The following is a 19,925-nucleotide window of genomic DNA, read 5'->3' as shown; positions in this document are numbered from 1 at the left end:
TTAAGACAAATGTTTTACTGAGACTTTTATATCCTTTTCCATCTATGCCTGTGATAATCCCACAAAAACAATTCATAGAATGGGATAAGTGGATATCGAGGTTTATGTGGGGAGGAAGAAAAATGGGATTCGATACGAAACCCTGCAGCTTTCTATGGAACGAGGAGGCCTTGCTTTACTGAGCCTAAAGGAATATTTCTGTGCAGCACAAATCAGACCTCTGGTATGTTGGTGCAATGATGTTTCTGTTGCGAGATGGAAAAATATAGAACTGGGTACAATAGACCTAGAAGTACAAAACTTAATAGCGCACAAGCCCAAGTATCACTAGGAAAATTATGTAGCCGGCTGGATATAATAACTAAAACTACAGTAGAAATATCAAATATAAAGGTATAAATTGGAGATAGATAAAGCCGCTGAGTTGGTTTGATTCCGGGGTTTATACCAGGGATGATTGATAAAGGAATCACAGCAATATGCACAATGGTGTAAGCTGCAGTTTTGAGAGGGTTGACGGGACAAATTTGGACTAAATGAAAATGACCAATATCATCACCTTCAACTAAAGGATTAGTTCGAGAAGGAGATGAAAACAGATGCTGATAATGGAACTGTTGAGGAATTTCAGAAGACCTATGAGAGGAAAAAGTGCAGGGTAATCTCAGCTGTATACAAAAGTTTGATGTCGAGCGGGGAGTCTTCCCCTCTATTTATTAAAGAAAAATGGGAAAAGGAGCTGAATGAACAAATAACGGAAGAGAAATGGTTTAAGTGTAAATCTGTATCCGATACCCAAAACATGTAAATCGTCACATGATATAATATACTGCTATCAGCAAGTAAAAAAGTAATCACCAGACTGTGGTATAAAGTAGAACCACCCACTGAGGAGCAGTGGGGATGCACTGTTGAAGAAGAAGAAACTCGCACACACTCGCACATTAATACTGCAGGAAACACAATTTGAAAGCTGATTTCAGGACTGGACAATAAGGACATTGATATAAGATGGATTGATGAATGATGTAAATTTGCTTTGCCCTGACACTGAAAAATTCCAGTGAAAAAATAAGTTACAAAAAAATGAATAAATTATTGCTCTTGTCAAAGCAGTAGCCCATTATCACTTCCTACCCACATTTAAAAAAGAGACCTTGCTCTTTTGAATTATAGTCTTATAGTCTGTTTTACTGCGCTGTGAAGAGTCAAAAGAGCTTTGTACCGACATCCTTCACTGTATTAACAACCAACTTTAAACTTAACTGTCACCAATACCTCACTTGAAGCTAATAGGCAGTGTAAGCTATAATGTATTCAATGTCTTAGAAAATAAAATGGGGCGAATAGTTTTGGCAGTGTTAATAGGTATATGCCACTGGTGTTTGAAAGATAGATGAAGAAAAGTTTCTGAGGTGCGCTGACATTTTTATGAAGTGCTCAACAAAGACAATAACCTGGACAAAATTTCAAAATGTCACAGTATCCCTTTGAGAAACTGGGTTCGTGAGACAAAAAGCAAGAAAATAATACAGCGCTAGGTGCAAGTCAGCGTGCTGCGCTTCTGGCTGAATAATGACTTAGCTATGTACGCACTGGAAAAAAGGTCAAAGCAAAGTTTGTCTTGATTCACAGTATGAACAAAGGTACAAAGAAACACCTCAGTTTCATTGCAACATTTAGTAAGGATGTGCTGCAGCTGCAGGAAACCGAAAATTTGCTAATTTAATCGAGTATGTACACTTAAGTCTGAAGTGCAGGGATTTAAAATAAACACGGCAAACACGCTTATGCAACACTGATTGAATTTGAAATCTCTCATGATAATATGTTTTACCAGCAGTGACTGAATAGGAACGCAATCTTGGCGAGCATAGCAACTCCAAGCAGACTTTGGTAACCGATAGTACAAAGCAACGGGAGTTACAAATGTAACTAAGGTTCTATGAATTCAGAGTCTCTCGCAGTCGGGAAGAATTTAGTAGGCGTTAAAGAAAACTCAGTTTAAACAACAGAAAGATTGACAGCAAGGGTAAACACAGTTTGCTGTGGTCACATTTACTCGCTGGGTAGCACTGAAAGAACCCTAACCCTGTCGGCATAAATCATATGCACACATCTGACATTATAATTATCAACAGCAACAGAAAAGAGAGCAGGGAGTTAATGTATCTTTAAACGGCCACACTCCTAAGAATTAACGCAAAGACAAAACATGTTGACAGCTACAACTTCACACATCCAAAAGAGGAACGAAGACAGACACACCCAATTAAGAGTTTGACGGCTTTAAAATCGTGACATGTTTAAAGTAGACTTTCCTCCGCTCGGCTTCCTGGAGCTGCAGAGCCAGAGGGAAGGGGGTGATGGGGAAGTTCTAAGCTTTGCAGCGTTTGGTGTTCAGGAAACAAGCCTGAGGTTGTTTTCTATACTTAAACATGGTATCTTTGTGTTAAGTGTGTCAGAGCGAGATGGCGTATGAGCAACAGAGGACACAAATTCAAAGCAAATGCATGTGCTCCTGCAAATGAACACGCACGCACATGCAGACTTGACTCGGAGGAGAAATGAAGCCTTTTCTGGTTTCAGAAAAGGAAAATAGAAATAGAATGAAAAATGCAAGGGTTGAGAATTCAAACACTGGAGGGAAAGTTTAATTTTTAAAAGTTTCCTGGAATCTAATGGAATGTTATTTATCCAGTATGAGACAGAGTAAACATGCTTGCTTATAACGTTACTGCACATATTTTTAGGGCTGGATATTTTTTGTGTCTACTTTGTGTTACATCCTCCATAACTTTGAGATGGGTATCAAATATCGAGTATTCCAGTTTGAATAATTTTTTCGGAGAATAAGCATGTGCTGTGCCGTAGGCATATATGCACAGTATAAAATATTTGGGAATAATAAGCATAAAACACTAAGAGCTATATTTTAACCATGGAAATGCAAATTGAAAGCAGTAGGTGTTGGGCGCTTAGAGCAGTCTTGTATGTATAGTATTGACTTAATATACTTTGTAGCAGCTTAATGTTGTTTGCTCATGATTTAATAAAGTATATGGTCACGCATAATTGCACTATGCAGGTTCTGTGGGACATAGACTCTGCTTTACTAATATATTTTTATAAATATAAACACATTTTTTGCACATTTTTTACATGCATCTATTTGCTTGGGAGGGCCAATAGATTTATTCACACTGTAAGCATTATTCAGTCATTGCTACACATTTGCTCGAGGTATGTAGCTAGCTGCTTGTTAAAAAAGCTACCTGAGTTATGTGGTTTCTCTGTACACAGTCTCCAGCATCCTAACTTTTGTTTGTGCATCTTGCAACTGGCACCAAAATATACAAAGTTGTTTAGCTGTGAACTCAGATTTAGTTTTACTGTTCTGCATATCTTTTTTAAATTTATTTGTAGAATCAGCCTTATTTTCGTTGTAAATGATACATGTTAGTATTGGACAAACCGTCCCGGGTCATGTTTATATTTATCTTATGTTTGAATGTCACATCTTTGCGAAGTTTCTCCGGCGCAGAAGCCGAGATGCGTGAACACACCTCAGGTATCGCACTTAATCATTTAAATCAGCTACTGCGCGGACCAGTTTCACTCCTCAAAAGGGCATCGGGTAAACAAGCTTGTAGTTTTGACCTGGAGTCTGTTTGCTACAATGATTTATGGCATTGATTGGGCTGACACATGCCTTTTTGAGGCACCTTCAGGGGCCTTGGGATACTTATTTGAGTAAATGTGGCTCTGCTCGGCCCTCCAACGGAGACGCCACTGAACAGAAAGCAAGAGAAAAAAACAAATGAAGCAGATCAACCCGGCAGAACTTCAGACTCAAATTGAGTAAAGTGAGTAAATTTAGCACTACCTCGGGACTTAGGCTGATTAAAACATCCTCTTGTCGTGTAGGGACGCGGTATCAAAAAGCTTGCAGCCTTTTCAGTGTCCCTATACCCATAATTTAATAAAAGACAAGAGAATTATGCAATGCCCTGAGCCGCTATAGAAAACACATGACTTCGGAATATTTCCCAAAGATAGCATAATAATACACTGACACCTCATTTGGGAAACTAAACTAAATCAAACCCTGATTAAATCGGTGCACGCCCTGTGACTCACACATACACTGATTTAATCAAGATGAAAAAGCGTGTCTCTCTTATTTTATAAAATGTGCCGATTTAATGAGATATCATATGCATAAGAAGCTTAAGTCTCTATAGTGTAAGCTGTGTTTTCAGATAACCTCCACGTGGCCAAGCTACACAATGGACAAAAAATGGTAATTTAGCTCTTGTCTTAATTTGTTGCCTGTGTGTTTTTTCTGTACGGTGCACGAACGTCGTCGTACGCATTGCCACCGAATCCCGAACCCGAGCACGTAGCGAACCCGTGATTGCACGGAATACGGGTTGTGAGGATATTTGGCAAAAGTTGTAAACACTTCAATTACAGATGTAACTTGAACAAATGGCGCCGGGCCTTTCGAAGGTTGCGTTCACCTTCATGTACAGGCGTCTGCGTTCATCAGTCGCCGGCGAATTGGTGCTGCGTTGACAAACGAGCTTAATTTACCCTCACTGAAGTAAGATTAATTGGAGGTGTCGAGGTATGAAGCAGCAAATGACAACACGCCTTTGGAATAATGACAAGAAGTAGGGGGAGCGCGTACGAGAGAGAGGTTTGCTTAAGGTATTACAAGGCGTCGCCAGGAAGTGTGGCAGTTCCGCCGTTTGTCCCGAAGACCTCGAGAATAAACAACGCGGGATGGGGGGGAGATGGGAGCAGTGTGTCCCAAATGGCGGCGATTCAAGCCACTTGTAAACTCAATCAACTGTGGAGCATGAGAAAGTGGCTGGCATTGAGGAAAACAATTTGGGAGCATCAAAGGAGACTCATTTTCTCACACAAGCGCAAATTGGGGCACCATGAGAGGAAAGGATTGTGTGTGCGTACTCTTGAGGTGATTACTTAACAAAGAAACAAAGTGTTCAACACTCCAATCAAGGTGGAAGTCGAATGAGGAAAGGAACATCTTTCAGATGGAACAGAAAATGAAGAAAATGACAGGGAAGAATTAAGGGCTAGGAGTTGCTCCAGCAGGATAGCAGAATGTTGGTCTGGAGAGGAGTGTTCTTACTGCTATTATTTCCCAGTGCAAAATCTTGGCTGCCACGAGGGAGGAAAAAAAAAACATCAACAAGAACTCCCGGGAAGCCTTATTCTTAGCTCTCCCCTGCGAATTCATTATGGGATTGAGCCGGTTAACGCCACTAATCGGTTATATTACCATGTCACTTAGCAGACGCTCCTATAAAGCTCTCATAAATTAGCTTACTTAGGTGTTTCCCAAGGAACAGAAAAAAACAGACAAGGTATTTAAACAGAGCAGGCAGTTACTTAGGTGGGGGGCGTTGATTCATCTTTCTTCATGCTGTTTGCGTTGGGGTAATGCGCATCCTGCCTCGCTTCCTATTCTTCTGTGACTACTGAGCGTGTCTATAAACTTTTACATGCGACTTGATTAATGTAACTGCAGTGCAGGGATACGCTCTGTGGTTCTGTGGTTGCTGCGAGATGCGCGGTGGGAGAGACTCGTCCTCCTTGACAAGCTTAGGTTGAGTAAGACACACAGGGGCTGTTAATGTTGGTGTTAATTTGTTGAGTGATGGGGAAACAATCAAGGGTTTCGTAAATGCTAAAAAAAAAAGCATATGCAACATAAAATAACTGAGATGGCTAAAGTAAGTCTGCCTTTAGGCTTAACTGGCCTTGTAGCTCAAAAGCAATAAAACGAAAGGGCCTATAAGTTAAGTAGACAACTTTATTAATCCCAAGGGTAAATTGTTGTTTTGTTTTGTGGTTTTTATCGTGTACTCACAGGTCTGAGTAGATATGCCAAGTTTGTCCCCTGTATAATCAACACAGGGAGCGTTGTCCTGGACATCGCATGGTAGAGCGTCTCGACAGATGCCATGATCTGATCAAATCTGCCCGCCAGACCGCCCAGGACCACTATGGTATCCACCTGGAAAGACAAAAAGAGTTTAATAAGACACAGTCGAGGCCATGGTTTGATATAGTGGCTGCAGCTGTTGCCGTCGCTTGCTTGACTGAAGCAGCGCGAGATCCGTTTCTTTCAGAGACGGGAAAGAGGTGGAGACAGAGAACGAGGGCAGAAATAGTTGCATCCGTTTCCAAACGAAACTAATCGCTTGTTGAAGCCCTTTGCGAACTTACACAAAGTAATGTTATCCTTTATCACAAATTAAAAATCAATAACACCAACTAACACAAAGTTCCAAAGAAAATTAAAGTGCAGTTGTGCCATCACTTGCATGAAAAACCAAAAGTAAAAGTACAGTAGTCGAAAGTGCGGGAAAAAATGAAGCACCGTTTTAGTCATTTGCAATAAAGCAACACAAAACAACAAAGCAAATCTATTTGTCAAGGCCTCCCCAAGCAGACTGCTCAAAGAAATGCATTGCAGTAAGACTGAAGTAAATCCTCTATCTCTTGCTCTTTCTAACACCATTGCACTGTAACATAATCCATAGAAATATATTATACATATCCAATAAAGTAAATGTTCACATTGGAATATCAGTAACAACATTTCTTTGCAAAAAAAAACAAGGTAAAGTCAGCCCATGAAGACAGCTATTTTGACAATGGCTGCCCATGCATCAGATTTCATAGAACAGGTTTTCAGGTTAGTATTGATTATTAGTAGGTGGTGCAGAGGAAACTAATCTATCAAATACGACACATGGGTAAACAATTAAACATGGCTTGTTCCGTTATTACTGCTCCACGAACATGAGCACTGCAGTTTATTGTTTTGTTAGTTTCTAATGCTCTATTGGTTTTGGACTTATTATTGGCTCGGTTGACGACGACAAGAAATATAGAACACCACAAGTCCAATCATTTGACAAATGACTAAACCCAGAACAACAAAACCCACCGGGACACGAAATCTTTAGAAGAAACAAAAGCTTAGAAGATGGAGCACAGATAAACAATATGTGATATATCAAAGGATGAACGCGGGCCATTAAAGTGAGGATGAGCAGAATCTGTCTTGAATTAAGAGGGGAACATGTTAAAAGAGGCTCAAGGGAACTAAGTGGATTACTTGAACTAATACCATTCCCAGCAAGCTCAGAGCATAAATGAGGTTTTTCTTAACTTTGAGCCAGCATTTCACTTCAGTACAATATTTACAGTTCTCAGCATTTATATCCTTATAGAAAGTCCCAGAGCAGTCAGGCACCAGTGCTGACAGCCTTAAAACCCACCAGAGTCTAAAGGGCAAGAGCTGCTGCCATAGGCTGACGACTGACAGTCAGACCAGCACAGAAAATGAACCAAATGCCATCAATCACACACACTTCAGTGTTTTCACTGCGGCCACACACTGCGAATAAGTGGAAAAATAAACAGAACGTAAGAAGTGAAATGACTTTTTATTGCCTTCTCTGATGTTGACCGGCATTTCTTGAGATGCAGCTTTTGTGACACACGGTACCCACTCGTCTGTGACTTCTCTCTCCAGTTAATCATTTAAAACTTTTAAGTAATTCACATGAAAAGTGGAATTTGTGTTAACATTCGGACAAATGTGATCCTCCTTGAAAAGATACAGGGAATATAGTGGAACAAAGGGAAATTTATTCAACAAAAATATCATCAACTTGAATATTCATTTGTGGAAAAGGGAACTGCATACAGATTGGCCTCAGAAGCAAGTATTTGCCCCCTTCAGCAGGAATAACTTCTTGTCGGCATTTTGCATAGCTCTCCGCCAGTCGCTGACATCAGCTCGCTGATATTTTTGACCGCTCCTCCATCCAAAATTTCCGTCAGCTGCAAAATATTTGAGGATTTTCTTCCATGTAATGCTTATTTTTAAATCCTTCCACATTTCCGCCAAGCAATGGCTCGCTTTTTGATGGCGTGTTTAGGATCATCGTGCTGTTAAAAGCTCTATTTCTGGTCCAACTTTAATTTGCGGACGGGTGACCTCACAAGACCTTCAAGCACTGTGTGCTTTTAAGCAAAATTCAGAGTTGCCCCGACCCAAGCATTTCCACCATCGTGCTTTACAGCTGGTGGAAAGGTCCGTCTACTCTTACTGTGACCAGACAACCCTTTGATTCATCTGTCCAGGGCTTATTATTCCTTTTGCTTTGCTTTAATGTTCTTTGTGGACAGCAAAGGTATTTACTTCACAGATTTACCTAGCAGGCCTCCTATGGAGGGAATCTCTCTCTTAGACATCTATTGTTTCAGAGATGCCTGCAGATAATGAGATGAAGGTTTGGGTTTTCTTGGATAATTGTTCCTAAATTCGCTTCGCTTCCGGTCCTGGACTAAATATCTTTGGCAATTGATTTTCTAACAGTGTAATCATTTGTTTAATATAGAGAAGTTTTTTATTCCATAACTGACTCACAGACATTCCCTAATGTTAGAGAGCATGATGGCACTGCAGTAGAAAAAAGACACCAGACTCTGTATGTCAAAGGTTTAAATGAGACAGAATTCACCTATTACTCCCTAGGGATGCTCTAATCATTAGCACCAGATCTGGAACATCTGCATGTGACTGAATAGATTTCGAGGTATGATGAATACAGGGGTGTATTTTTTTCCTCTGACTGGTGCGTTTTGCCTTTAAAAAGAATAAAAAAAAATAGACCAACTTTAATGTGTAATTTAATAATGAGGTGACCCTCATATTGTCAAGTGTCGGCCATGGGATGCATGTACTTTTCACATGACTGTGCAGCTATTCGCAGCAGCACTAGTCTGCATTAACCCATTTTAGATTACAACTCAGTAAACTCCATCCGTGTCCCTTAGTCAATCAGCAGCGCATTTTCATCGCCCATGACGCTGACGACTTTGAACAACTGCTTCACTGCCTTCAACAGTTGGCAGCGCTTAACAGAATCAGACCAAACTAGTGCTTCAGCTAACGTCAACACAATTTGTCTCATAACTAACTTCCTGCCTCAGGAGATTCAATTATACCTAAACCACGTGCTGGGATTAATGTTATTTCGACATCTGGCTGACGCCCCCACATGCGGCGAGGTCGCCGTAACTGTAAACAAAAAGACGCAGGGGTCATCAGGTAGAGGAAAATGCAAATCCTCCTTGTGATTGAATAATTTTACCCGATAATCAGAACCTTACACAGAGAACTCCAGCCATGTGTCGCTCCAAACACGGAACAAACACTAGAACGTCTTTCCAAATATTTGCTCTCTGGACTTAAAATGATGATGCTGATCTTACTCATTAAGTGAAAAGACCAAAGTCATCCATGCGTTAGTCTGCTTCTTAACTTTCCAACTTGTGTAGAGTTTGTGTTTCTCGTCCCAAGTCCATTTATTCCAGTCACAACTGTAAATCTTCAATAACAGGTTAAAAAGACACAGGGACTTAAAATCACCCAGGCACCGAAGCTTTTAGCAACGAGTTGCTCAAACTGGAGTAAACGGTGCATTTATTGGGGACTATTTTTAGCCCCAGACTAATGTGCTTTTGGTGCCCTTTTTACAGCAGGACCCTGTCACCAAGCAAGGTTTACCATAGTTAATTTAGTTAAAACTGTAGGCGTGAATAAAACATTATAACTACCGTAAATATCTTTAATATTTTTGTTCCATATCGTTATTGCTGACTGTATAAAAAAAAAATAACAAAAATAATAAGCAAGAACAATTCAAAGAAAAATAAAGAATACAAAAAGTTTCATTAAAATACGAAGGTTTAACACCTGATTCTGGTAGTATCAACTCAAAAATGGTTTAATCATTTATCTGTATGGACCAGTTTGCTAGGTGAACTCATCAATAGTGTCATTCCCACCGTTCTTACTTCTAACTAGTTCTTCTAACTATATGAGTCTGGTTACATCCAGTCTGGATTTCATTATGAGGCTTGTTTCAGCCATAAAGAGAAAAGAAATACCTCTGCACACAACTGTCAGTCCGACAACCGATCAGACCTATTTCGTTGTTTCATTGTAAACACATTCAACACGGTGCTCGGATGACGTGTATGACTGCGTAGCTGTTACAGCCCGGCCACACAATTTAAGTGGGTCCACAGATCTTGGCCGAACCACAGTCAGCTAATTCTTACATAATCCTTCAACACAAAACTAACTGGGCCAAAGTTTCAGGGGAAGAAATGAAAGAGGGTTGGACGGACTGAACCAACGGTGGAGAATACAAGTTGGCTCAAAACTCACAACAAGTCAACAAAACTAGAGCACAGCGGATGAAAGACAACAAGGAACGATGGCCACAGGGGAAAAAAAAAAGGATTGTTTTTCAAACTCCAATGACACAGCCGCTTGCTCAATTTTCGCTTTCCATCCACACTTCTGTTGTGTCAGCTCCGCATACCAAACACTTTGTAACTGTATGAATTTTTATTTGTTCCTATTTCATGTTTGTTCGCTACAAAACAAACCGTCAAGCAGGGCAAGGGGAATCTCACAACTGGAGAGAGAAAATTTTAACAAGTTGGCTCTACGGAGCCAGCGTCTCTCTCCTGGTTGGCCGGGGGAACCGCGGCGAGCGGCACTGTCTCAAAGATCAACACAAAAACTGACACGCGTTTACTGAGGACAATGAACGGATAACCCGGGAAGGAAAGAAGAAAGCAAAAATGGAGCTGCTGATCATGTTCACAATGGCGAGGGGAAGGAGAGAGAAGCGTATAAACCCACACACACACACACACACGACTTCAACAAGTGCATAAAAAACTGATTTAAACATTCATGCTGCATTCATACATGCTAGCCTTTCACAAACACTGTCCTCCGAGCACACAGACACATAAACTCGCATATATAAATATATATTTATGCAAACAAACGAGCAAATACATACTCATCCACCCACCATAATCCTCCGATACTATTCTTTGGGATTTCACCTGACACAATAGGAGAGAAATTCTCTAAAGCGAGCGCTAAGCAGTGTGGAGGAAAACACTGAACAGCTAACATGGCGAATCTTAAAAGCCCAAACCCACAATGCTCGCTAATCTGCAAATCATGCTGTTATTATTTCATCTAGGTGTTTAATTCATTTAAAGAGGCTAGGTGGATGGAAATTAGTGAAGGTGAGCAGGAGAGACAATGCTTGATATTATATCTTTAGAAGAATTCTGCCTTTATGTAATCTGCGCCTGTTTTAAGAGCTCAAAGAACAAAATAAGTCTTTGTGGGTACAAATAAATAAATAAAATAGGCTGGCAAACCAACAAAAAAAGTCTCCATCAGCAATTCTTCTTGAGCGTCAAAACTGATTGCCAAGCTCCTATCTCTCGCTGGCAGACAGATGGACAAACACTCAGCGCCAGTTCAAAGACAGATTAAATATTAGCTTGAGGAAAAAAAAAAAAAAAAAGGTGCATGGACGGGAAGGACAAAACGGTTTCGTCTCCTAAAAGCCCAAAACAACAGTGTAAACTGTGGCAACACGCGCGCACGCGAGATGGAGTGCGCGTTTGCACGTCTCCAAGTGTCTCCTGCATGGCCTTTCATTAGCTTGGAGATGTGAAGTGATTGAGACACTCGGCCGTGATTGGAGCAGCACTCGGCATGTTGCTCAAAAATCCTCATAATAAGAGAAGATAAGAAGACGTAAACAGGCAAAACGCAATGTTCCTTGACACTGCTCATCTCAACAAGAACGACTGAAGTTACATTTCTACTTGAAGTTGAAAATGTGTTGCATATTTCTTTGGACATTGTATGAACAGTCTGAATGGAAATTGCTCATTACGCAATTTTAAGTATCAGGTTATGAGGAATTGCTTTTTACAGTTTGGACAGGAGTTACCTATTTAATCTTAAAACAACCAGATCATTTTATTTATGGGTGTTAATGGCTCGTGTGATACCCAGAACGACACTGTTTCATGTCCGTACACCCACACAGAGTCACAGCAGGGATTTGCCACTGGTAAACCACAGTCCACCACTACTGACCTCTGAGGACCTCACTCATCTCGTGTACCCGAGGACTGAATACATTACACGAGGGGCTGAGCAAGAGCAGAACTTTCCTCATTTACTCTACCTAGTGCTGAATCTTTATTTATTTATTTATTTCTAACTAATATTCCGAGCAAAAGCAACTGCATTAAAGTTTCAACCCCGTGAGTTAATTAGAGTATAACTAATTGTGAAAATAACACAACACCACCCAGCTTAATCTGTACAACTTTATAGGCTGTAGTTGGTCGTTCATTGACGCTGTAGTTATGCGAGTGTCAGGTGGTACCAGCCACGGGTATTACAGGCCATGACCTGGATAACTGAGAATCTTCACGGACGTCACTTCAGGTGTTCTGTTTCCATTGGTCGCCTCTTTACCAATTACATTGTGAAGGGCAGCATGTAGTCTGTCACATGTCAACCAAGCCACAGCAAGACATTAATGGTGATATAGTAGGAGCACAGGAATGCAGGCATGCATATTGTGATGCCAGTCTGCAGATTTTGCTACCTTGGTAAAGCACCTGACTAGCGAATTCCCTCCGTTTCTAGTGTTTATGATAAGCTAAGCTGACAATTTCCAGGTCCTAACTTCATATGAACCAGACAATTATAAATACCAAGGCTTTTCTCATCTAACTCTAGGCAAGGTAACGAATTAAATGTAAGTGTGGAAAATGTCTGGTGTAATTTAAAACCATTACCTGTAACTTTTGCCTCTGGATCTCCGTCACCATGATGTCGAGACACTTGGTGAAGTCTGTAAGATCCTGGTCTTCTGTTTCAATCAGTTTGGACCTCTGTGCACACGGAGAGAGAGAGGAAAACACGCAGGCAACACAACACAATCAGACAAGGTGTACATGGACACAGATAGTGAAACAAATACCCAGACCCGAGATAAGGGATGGGGGGGTGAGGGGGGGTAACGGAGTACAGAAAAACTGAAAGGGATAGAGAGATTGAGAGAAGCATAAATCAGTGTTTTAGTGCTGTCTGCGGGTTGTGTCGCTGAATAATGTAGAGGTTCCAGTCAGTGGCCCCAAACTACAGCATCCAGGTAAACAACCATGCTCTGGATTTCTCTTCCTCTATCTCTTTCTCAACAGTGTCACTTTCCTTCCTAAAGCACACCAACGCCCCTTTTTCCCTCTGACACACACACACACAGCGCAGTCAGTTCACACAAACTTGTTCACTGTGCTCTGTTTGATCCCATCCATCCTCACCTCCGCACCCCTCCTCTCCCACCATCCCTGCCTCCCCTCTTGTCTCTCTCCCTCCCCAGTGGATGCTTTTCTGTTCTCTCCCTTCCATTTATGCAGAATTATTCACCGTTGGCAACAGAATCTCTGAAGGAACGCCTCAAACTTTCCCATTGTTCTGCTTCAAAAGCAGTCCCATAACAGTCTGTTCTCTCTCACGGAAAAAGGCACTGCTCTTTGCTTTTCTTTTCTTTCTTTTTTTATTTTATTTTAGGCAACCTGTGTGATATGTGCGAAAAGGGTTTAATATTACAGATGGCTACAAAGAGTGGAAATGGGTGAAATGAGAAAAAAAAAAATAGTGCCACAGCTGAAGGTATCGCAAGGTGTGTGATTTGCGTACCTATGATGACTAGTATCCACTCAATTCTCACCGATGTGTGTTTCTTCTGTGTGTGTGTGTGTGTGCATGTTTGACTTGCCCTGCATTAATTATTTATTGAACTGAGCTTGGGGTTTGACATTTTGGCTGCTATAAACAAGGGACTGTCCACTTCATAGAATAATTTGCATTTTATTTTTTTGACCTTGGGAGAGTTTAGGCTGAATATGCCTACATGAACACTTCTTCTAGCACGGCCAGGGACACGCGGAGTAAAGACAATGACATGGGATGTCACTAGACAACTCGCAAGAAGACTGTGTTAAAAACAAAAATGCAGATTCCTGCTCATATCTTTTTTTGTATGTTACCCATCTGGACAGATTTTAGCCATTTAAGGCTGTGTTATTTAATTTTGTACTCATACGCTGCTTTTTTTTTATTATTGCTTTTTTATTATTGAATTTTCAAAGTAGTGAACCTGTGCATTTAACCCTTTTAAAGGTTCTTTTTTTAGTCACCCGAGGTCTGGCAGTTCTGACCAAGTTCTTTCTTTCCTTTCTAAATCAACATCCGTCCCCATTTACAAAGAACTGCATTCATGTGTAGCAGTGGTTGAAGGTGGGGTCAGCCATTCCCAATAAAGACTGCTGATATCTGAACCTGACAGTCAAACAAACATGCCAAAAAAAATGGAGAAATGGTTCTCCAGAGGCAGCACACCAGCTATGGGCAAGGTGGTGGAAGCAGGCTGGTCCGAGACAATTTTCTTTATGCAGTTTGCTGTGCAGAAATGTTTCTTCAATTTAACTAAAGCTCTATTCGATTAGAATGGCTCATTCCACTGTGAAAGAAAAAAAAAAAGACGAAGAATTTGTTAACACTTCTAACGTCTATCTCAATTTTAAAGACTGTTCATGTGAAGTCTAGCCTGCAATACATTTTTGATGAAAATGAAGCAGCAAGTTGACATCTGACTCTTGGCGCTACATGTTGCACAAGATGAAAGCTGAGCTGGACACTCTGACCAAGTCGCAGCTTTTGACGGCCGTAGTGTGAACACACCTTAAGAGGCAAGTGGTCACATGCGTACTTCTTTGTTTAGGTGCAGACAAACCATTATCAGAGAACAACCGTCAATTAGAGCTGATTGTGGCTTCACCTTGCGTGGCCTGTGTCTGGACCAAAAAGTTTCACCTCAGCCGCTTTCACATCAAGTGAAAAACCGAAAGACTGATTTTGGTACTCAACAGCCAGTCAGAGTCCCAGCAGAGCAAAGTTTTGGTTTACTCCCGTAAAGACCGATCTCTGAAGGGCAGTTGTTATACTATTGTTGTTGGTATACGATCGTGAATGGAAGCACATAGGTGAATCAGCCCTACCTCATGTTTGGGATCGGGGGAATACATGTGCGACTGTGTTTATATACAGCTTGTATAGAGATATCCCACACCTTTATTAACGATCATGGCAGCGCTCTGCATCTGAGGAGATTTGGCGGCAGATATCGGGCACTTTACAGGACACAGTGATTTATTCAAATATCAGCAGCCTTTTGAAAGAGCGGGGGTTTAACCGCTTTAACTTATAAAAAACACACCATGCTGTCTATTGTTTACCTCGCAGTGTACTGTACTTAAATGTGTATTGATGACGTTGTTGACGTTATGACGTATGATAGGAAGGAAAAAAACACGCAGCTCTCACAGCTGAAGGTCCACCCTGGGACTTCTGGCGATGTGAAAGGGGTATTTGACACATCACAAACACTACAGCCAACGACCGGATTAGCTGCTATTAGCTGGGAAGCTATGGAAGCTAAGAGGTACAAATAGCTACATGGTGTTGTACAGAGCTGGCCTATCCTGGATCATGTCGTTGGTCTACAGTATACTCATTCAATGAGAAAATATTTGTGTATTTGAATTTTCAGATTTGATAGAGATAGAATCGAGAAGAAACTCCTGTGTGTGCTCTACGGACATCATTGGTTTGTTAAATTCACTTCTTCACATTTGTCACCTAGGTTTCCCTTCTCATTGTCTGGTTCTCTAAACTGAATAGCCAATCAGAGAGAGGTCTCTGGCCGACTCTCACCAGTAGACCCATCACTAGAAAACAGTCGCCCAGTTGTTCGAAACTGGGCGAATGAACAAAAATCAGTTTTGTTTAACCTGAATTATCCCTTTAAAACTCACTCAAGCATTTTCACTTTATGAACGGGTCTTAACGTATCTCAAGAGTGCTGACAGCTGAATGCTACTGTTTGTCTGGCTGCACACTCGTACCCACTTTGATGATTCAGCTCTCGTCACTGCAGGTGGATCTCCTGGAGAGTCTCGAGCATGAGAGCTATTTAACCCGAGTCAGCTTTGAATAGCCATTTATCTACTTATGCTGTGTGATTTCAGCTGTGTAACCCTACACCCTTCACACTCAGAAAGCATGTTTTCTCCAGCTCAGGCTGAGCAGTCAGTTTATCACTGTAGCAGACGGATTGGTTTGCTGAATGCCAGCGCCAGTCAGGGGGTCACATGTGACTATTTTCAAGTTCAGAAGTGCAGTATTTCATTGGTTCATTAGCTGATAGATTTGTGCAGAAATGAGGCAGATGCATGTTGTGATTTTACTTCTTTTACAGGCAAATTTGATTGTGAAACTTTTAAACTGACATCAAACATGACATGAAATTGTCTACACTGTCAGTGAAGTTTATTTGTTCAGAGGAAAGTAAGCTACATACTGAGATTCTCTGTATACCAAGGTTATTAGGGAATCCAGATGCATGTTTTAGGCTTCAGATAGTGTGCTTAGATTGAAGCAGTGTTGCATTTTGGGTCTGAGGTACAGCTTTAATGTAAACACTTGTAGTTTTGTGTGTGTGTGTAAGAGTTCTGTTCCACTCACCTTGCCTTCATAGAAATCTCGAACCTCGGAAGTAATGGAATCAAAATCCCCGCTGATATAGTCGGGGACGAAGCTGGATGTGAGGACAGAAAGAGAGGGGGTGAGTGACAGACGGAGAGGGTTGAGATTGCAAGAAAGGCAGAGACGGAAGAGAGAAGGAGAAAGAGAGAGGACACGGGGGCATGTGTCAGTTCTTTGATCTGTGCAGCGAGGGAGAGGAGTGACACCGCCGGGGAAGGCGAGGAGACACACCAACTGACAGGGTGATTCTCTGTGGCACGGAGTCTCGCCCTGTCACACTCGCACACTCGCAGCCGACTGCAGAGATTGATGGGAACGTACACCAAAGCAAACATGGCAGCATGCACAACGAAAAGGTTCATGTTTCTGTTCTGATAATTGGGTACACATGGACTGATTAATTCCAGCATATAAACAGTGCGGAATAATTACAAGACTGGATTCCAATTTACTCAAGTAACAACCATTGTAATAAACAGACGTCAGTCTCTTTCTCTCTCACATATGGTTTGTAAACAATGTGACGTATTTTGAGGGGTGGGGCTTAATTGGAGGCAAAAGACCTCAAACACTTTTTCCTGTAAACGGCGGTTAGCATATTTCAAGAGGCTGTTTTGGCGAGAATGGCGGAGGGAAATGCATATTTTAAAGAATATACCGATGCACTCACTCCCCGAGACCGTGAGTGTTATTTTAAAAAGTTGGCTCTGACTGATGGGACCACATTCACCGACTCCTACACTCTCACTCATTGGATGGACGATTTGATCAAAGGACAACACAGAGGGGACGAGGTCTGGGCTGTCTTTATTAAGTGCAGCCTCTTCAACAAAGATATTACAAGAAGTAAGTGGAACCATTGTGGAGGGTAAAGTAGTACATGCAACTTCTGCATGGACAATGCTGAAACACGCAAGTAACGTTGCGTTAGCTCGTGATTAGCATTAATTTGTAACAAGAATCCCCTAAATAAGGTGTTTAAACTGATGATGGATTACATATTAATTTGACCTGATATGAAGTGTGTCGGTTGTTGATTGTCTCACTCCAATCCTTTCTTTTATCGCCAAAGCCAAACCGACTTGCAGGGGCTGGTATGTGATAAAACTTCAAGTTAAGTGTTTTTGATTTTTCAGTTTAAGGAGCCAAAAATACAGCAAGACAACATTTTCATAGTTGAAAGTCACAGTGTTCGCCCTCGAGCTTCCCTCTCTTTTGCCTCCAGCTAAAATCATGACGTCACAGTGACGCCATGAAGGGGTCTATAGAAGCAAAGAGAGCTTAATGTGCCTGGTGATGATCAGCTGCTGGTTAAACTGAATGATTCAGTCCTCCATTAAGGCTGAGTATCACTATGGCAACTCGACGTCACAGTGAAACGTAGTTCGTCAATATGTTGCTGTAATATAACGTATAATAAAAAAAACTGTAGTAGTTTAGAATTGTATCTGGATTAATAATGGGGGCTGCACACACTGCAAACAATAATGATATAACACAATCAGTGTAAACCGAATGTCACTTGTTGACACCAACTAAGTCTAAACAGTTTTGACTGTCAGTCAAAAGTAACTAAATTGTTCTTTTTCCCCCCATATATTTAACAACCAACACATCAAACGTGTTTTTTTTGTTGTTGTTGTTTTTTTCCTGCCAGAAAATTCTGTCAGTGTACAAATTAAAAGCAGACCTGCTTGAAGGTAGGTAAATGAAAAAAAGAAAAGAAAATCACAGAATTTTGGTCAAAGTTCAACTTTTAAGGTCCTTTTTTTCCGGCTTTTTTTAATGATTAATTAAGAAATTCAGCTCTCTGGTATTTTAATAAAGCCTACAAAATTAATGTTGACAGCTCAGAGTTTTGCAGTAAGTATGTGTTAAATGAATGCACACTACCTTTCATGTTTACAGAAAATTAACTTAAACCTCTACTTTTTTTTTTTTCTTTTTTAAGTTTGGAAGTTCATGGTTTGCTTAAGTAATGCAACGCTTTTATGCAAGTTAATGGGATACAAATCTAAATGCACAACGACCCTGCTTCCTCATGGTTTGTGACCCGCATAACCAAGAACTGCCTCGAAGGAAACGGGCACAATATGATCACAAAATGAAGTAATACGCAACATTAGTATTTAACTAAATCAACTGGGCAGAAATAGCATGTTAATACAGGCAATTAAACGGACTGTAACTGCAAATTAAACTGGGCAGGAGGTGTGGGAATACACACGCATTCATGCTTTGCGTCCTGAATATAAATTTTCCTACGCATTTAATTTATCCAGATGCAACTACGCGTTGAGGCAACCTACATTCCCAGGGTGAAGGATTTAACAAGCTCTGTGTGAGATATCAGTGAAAACAGCCCAAAAACACCAGCGAGAGGAACATTCCTGCCAGAGTGAGACAGATAGCTCTCTTTTTATTCCATTTGTGTGTTCATGTGTACGGGGCAAGACCACGTTGGGATGCAGTTGCTGCTATCCAGGGGCATTAACAGGTCTGACATTACGATTTCACGGTTGGTTGGGTAGTGTGTTTGTGCGCATTTGTTTGTGTGTGTGTTCCCTTAGCAAGAGGCGAGAGTGATGTTCCGGTCGGTTGAAGAAAGAGATACATGAGGATTATTCTCTCCCTCCTCACCGTTCCCATTTACACCAACAAGATACCACGAGACAAACACAACTGCAATTGTATGCAATCTTTCCACCACACACGCACACACCGCAAGCATGTATAAAGACAAACAAGCACAACTCCCGAGCTGGAGAAAGACTGCGGTTAAGATAGAAACGTTACTCGCCAGGACACACACAGGCACCGAAATACGACCACAGACGTGTACCCGACACAAAGTCGTGCCTGTACACACAAGCACGAGCAAAACACATTTTGCCCTCCTTCTTATAATACAGACGCCACAATTGCATCTACTTTCAGGAATAACCTTCATGTGACAGATGGGACGGGACACGGGGCCTGATCAGAGCTTTCTGCTCACATATGCGCACATACACTCACATCCTCCATGACCTGTGTGCATGACACCATCGGCGGATGGTAATTGACCGGGCGAGACTCTGAATTCTGCATTTGTGTCTGTGTGCGCGAGCGTGAATGCTGTTTGCGCGTGCGTCTGAATGCTGTGTGCTTGACAGTCTTCACTTCCACATTAATATTAACTGACACTTTAATTTGGATGGGAAATAGAGCATTTTACCACCGGTTTGTCTGAGCACCCGGCGGCGGGGACGGCTGCGTGACCTTTGCCTGTGTTTGTGTGTATGTATGTGCGTATGTGTTTGTCTGTTAGACTGCCTCTGCTTCTCCTCTCCTCTCTGCCTTTCCACGGTGACTACTC

The 19,925-nt window shown here is 41.3% G+C and overlaps 1 protein-coding gene across 1 annotated transcript in view; it reads right to left on the bottom strand.

Moving 5' to 3' along the window:
• The window catches only part of tpk1 (thiamin pyrophosphokinase 1), a 72,102-nt gene that overhangs the window by 24,670 nt on the left and 27,507 nt on the right, over positions 1–19,925 (bottom strand). Inside the window, exons 5-7 of the mRNA XM_047567919.1 lie at positions 16,547–16,619; positions 12,757–12,852; positions 5,903–6,049 (exon numbers count right to left, since the gene is read on the bottom strand). Of these exons, the coding sequence (XP_047423875.1) occupies positions 5,903–6,049; positions 12,757–12,852; positions 16,547–16,619 (316 nt within the window). The remainder of the gene's footprint in view (positions 1–5,902; positions 6,050–12,756; positions 12,853–16,546; positions 16,620–19,925) is intronic.

This window comes from Mugil cephalus, chromosome 18 (assembly GCF_022458985.1).
Source record: "Mugil cephalus isolate CIBA_MC_2020 chromosome 18, CIBA_Mcephalus_1.1, whole genome shotgun sequence".
Classification (NCBI taxonomy): domain Eukaryota; kingdom Metazoa; phylum Chordata; class Actinopteri; order Mugiliformes; family Mugilidae; genus Mugil; species Mugil cephalus.
This window is presented reverse-complemented; position numbering and strand designations above follow the sequence as displayed.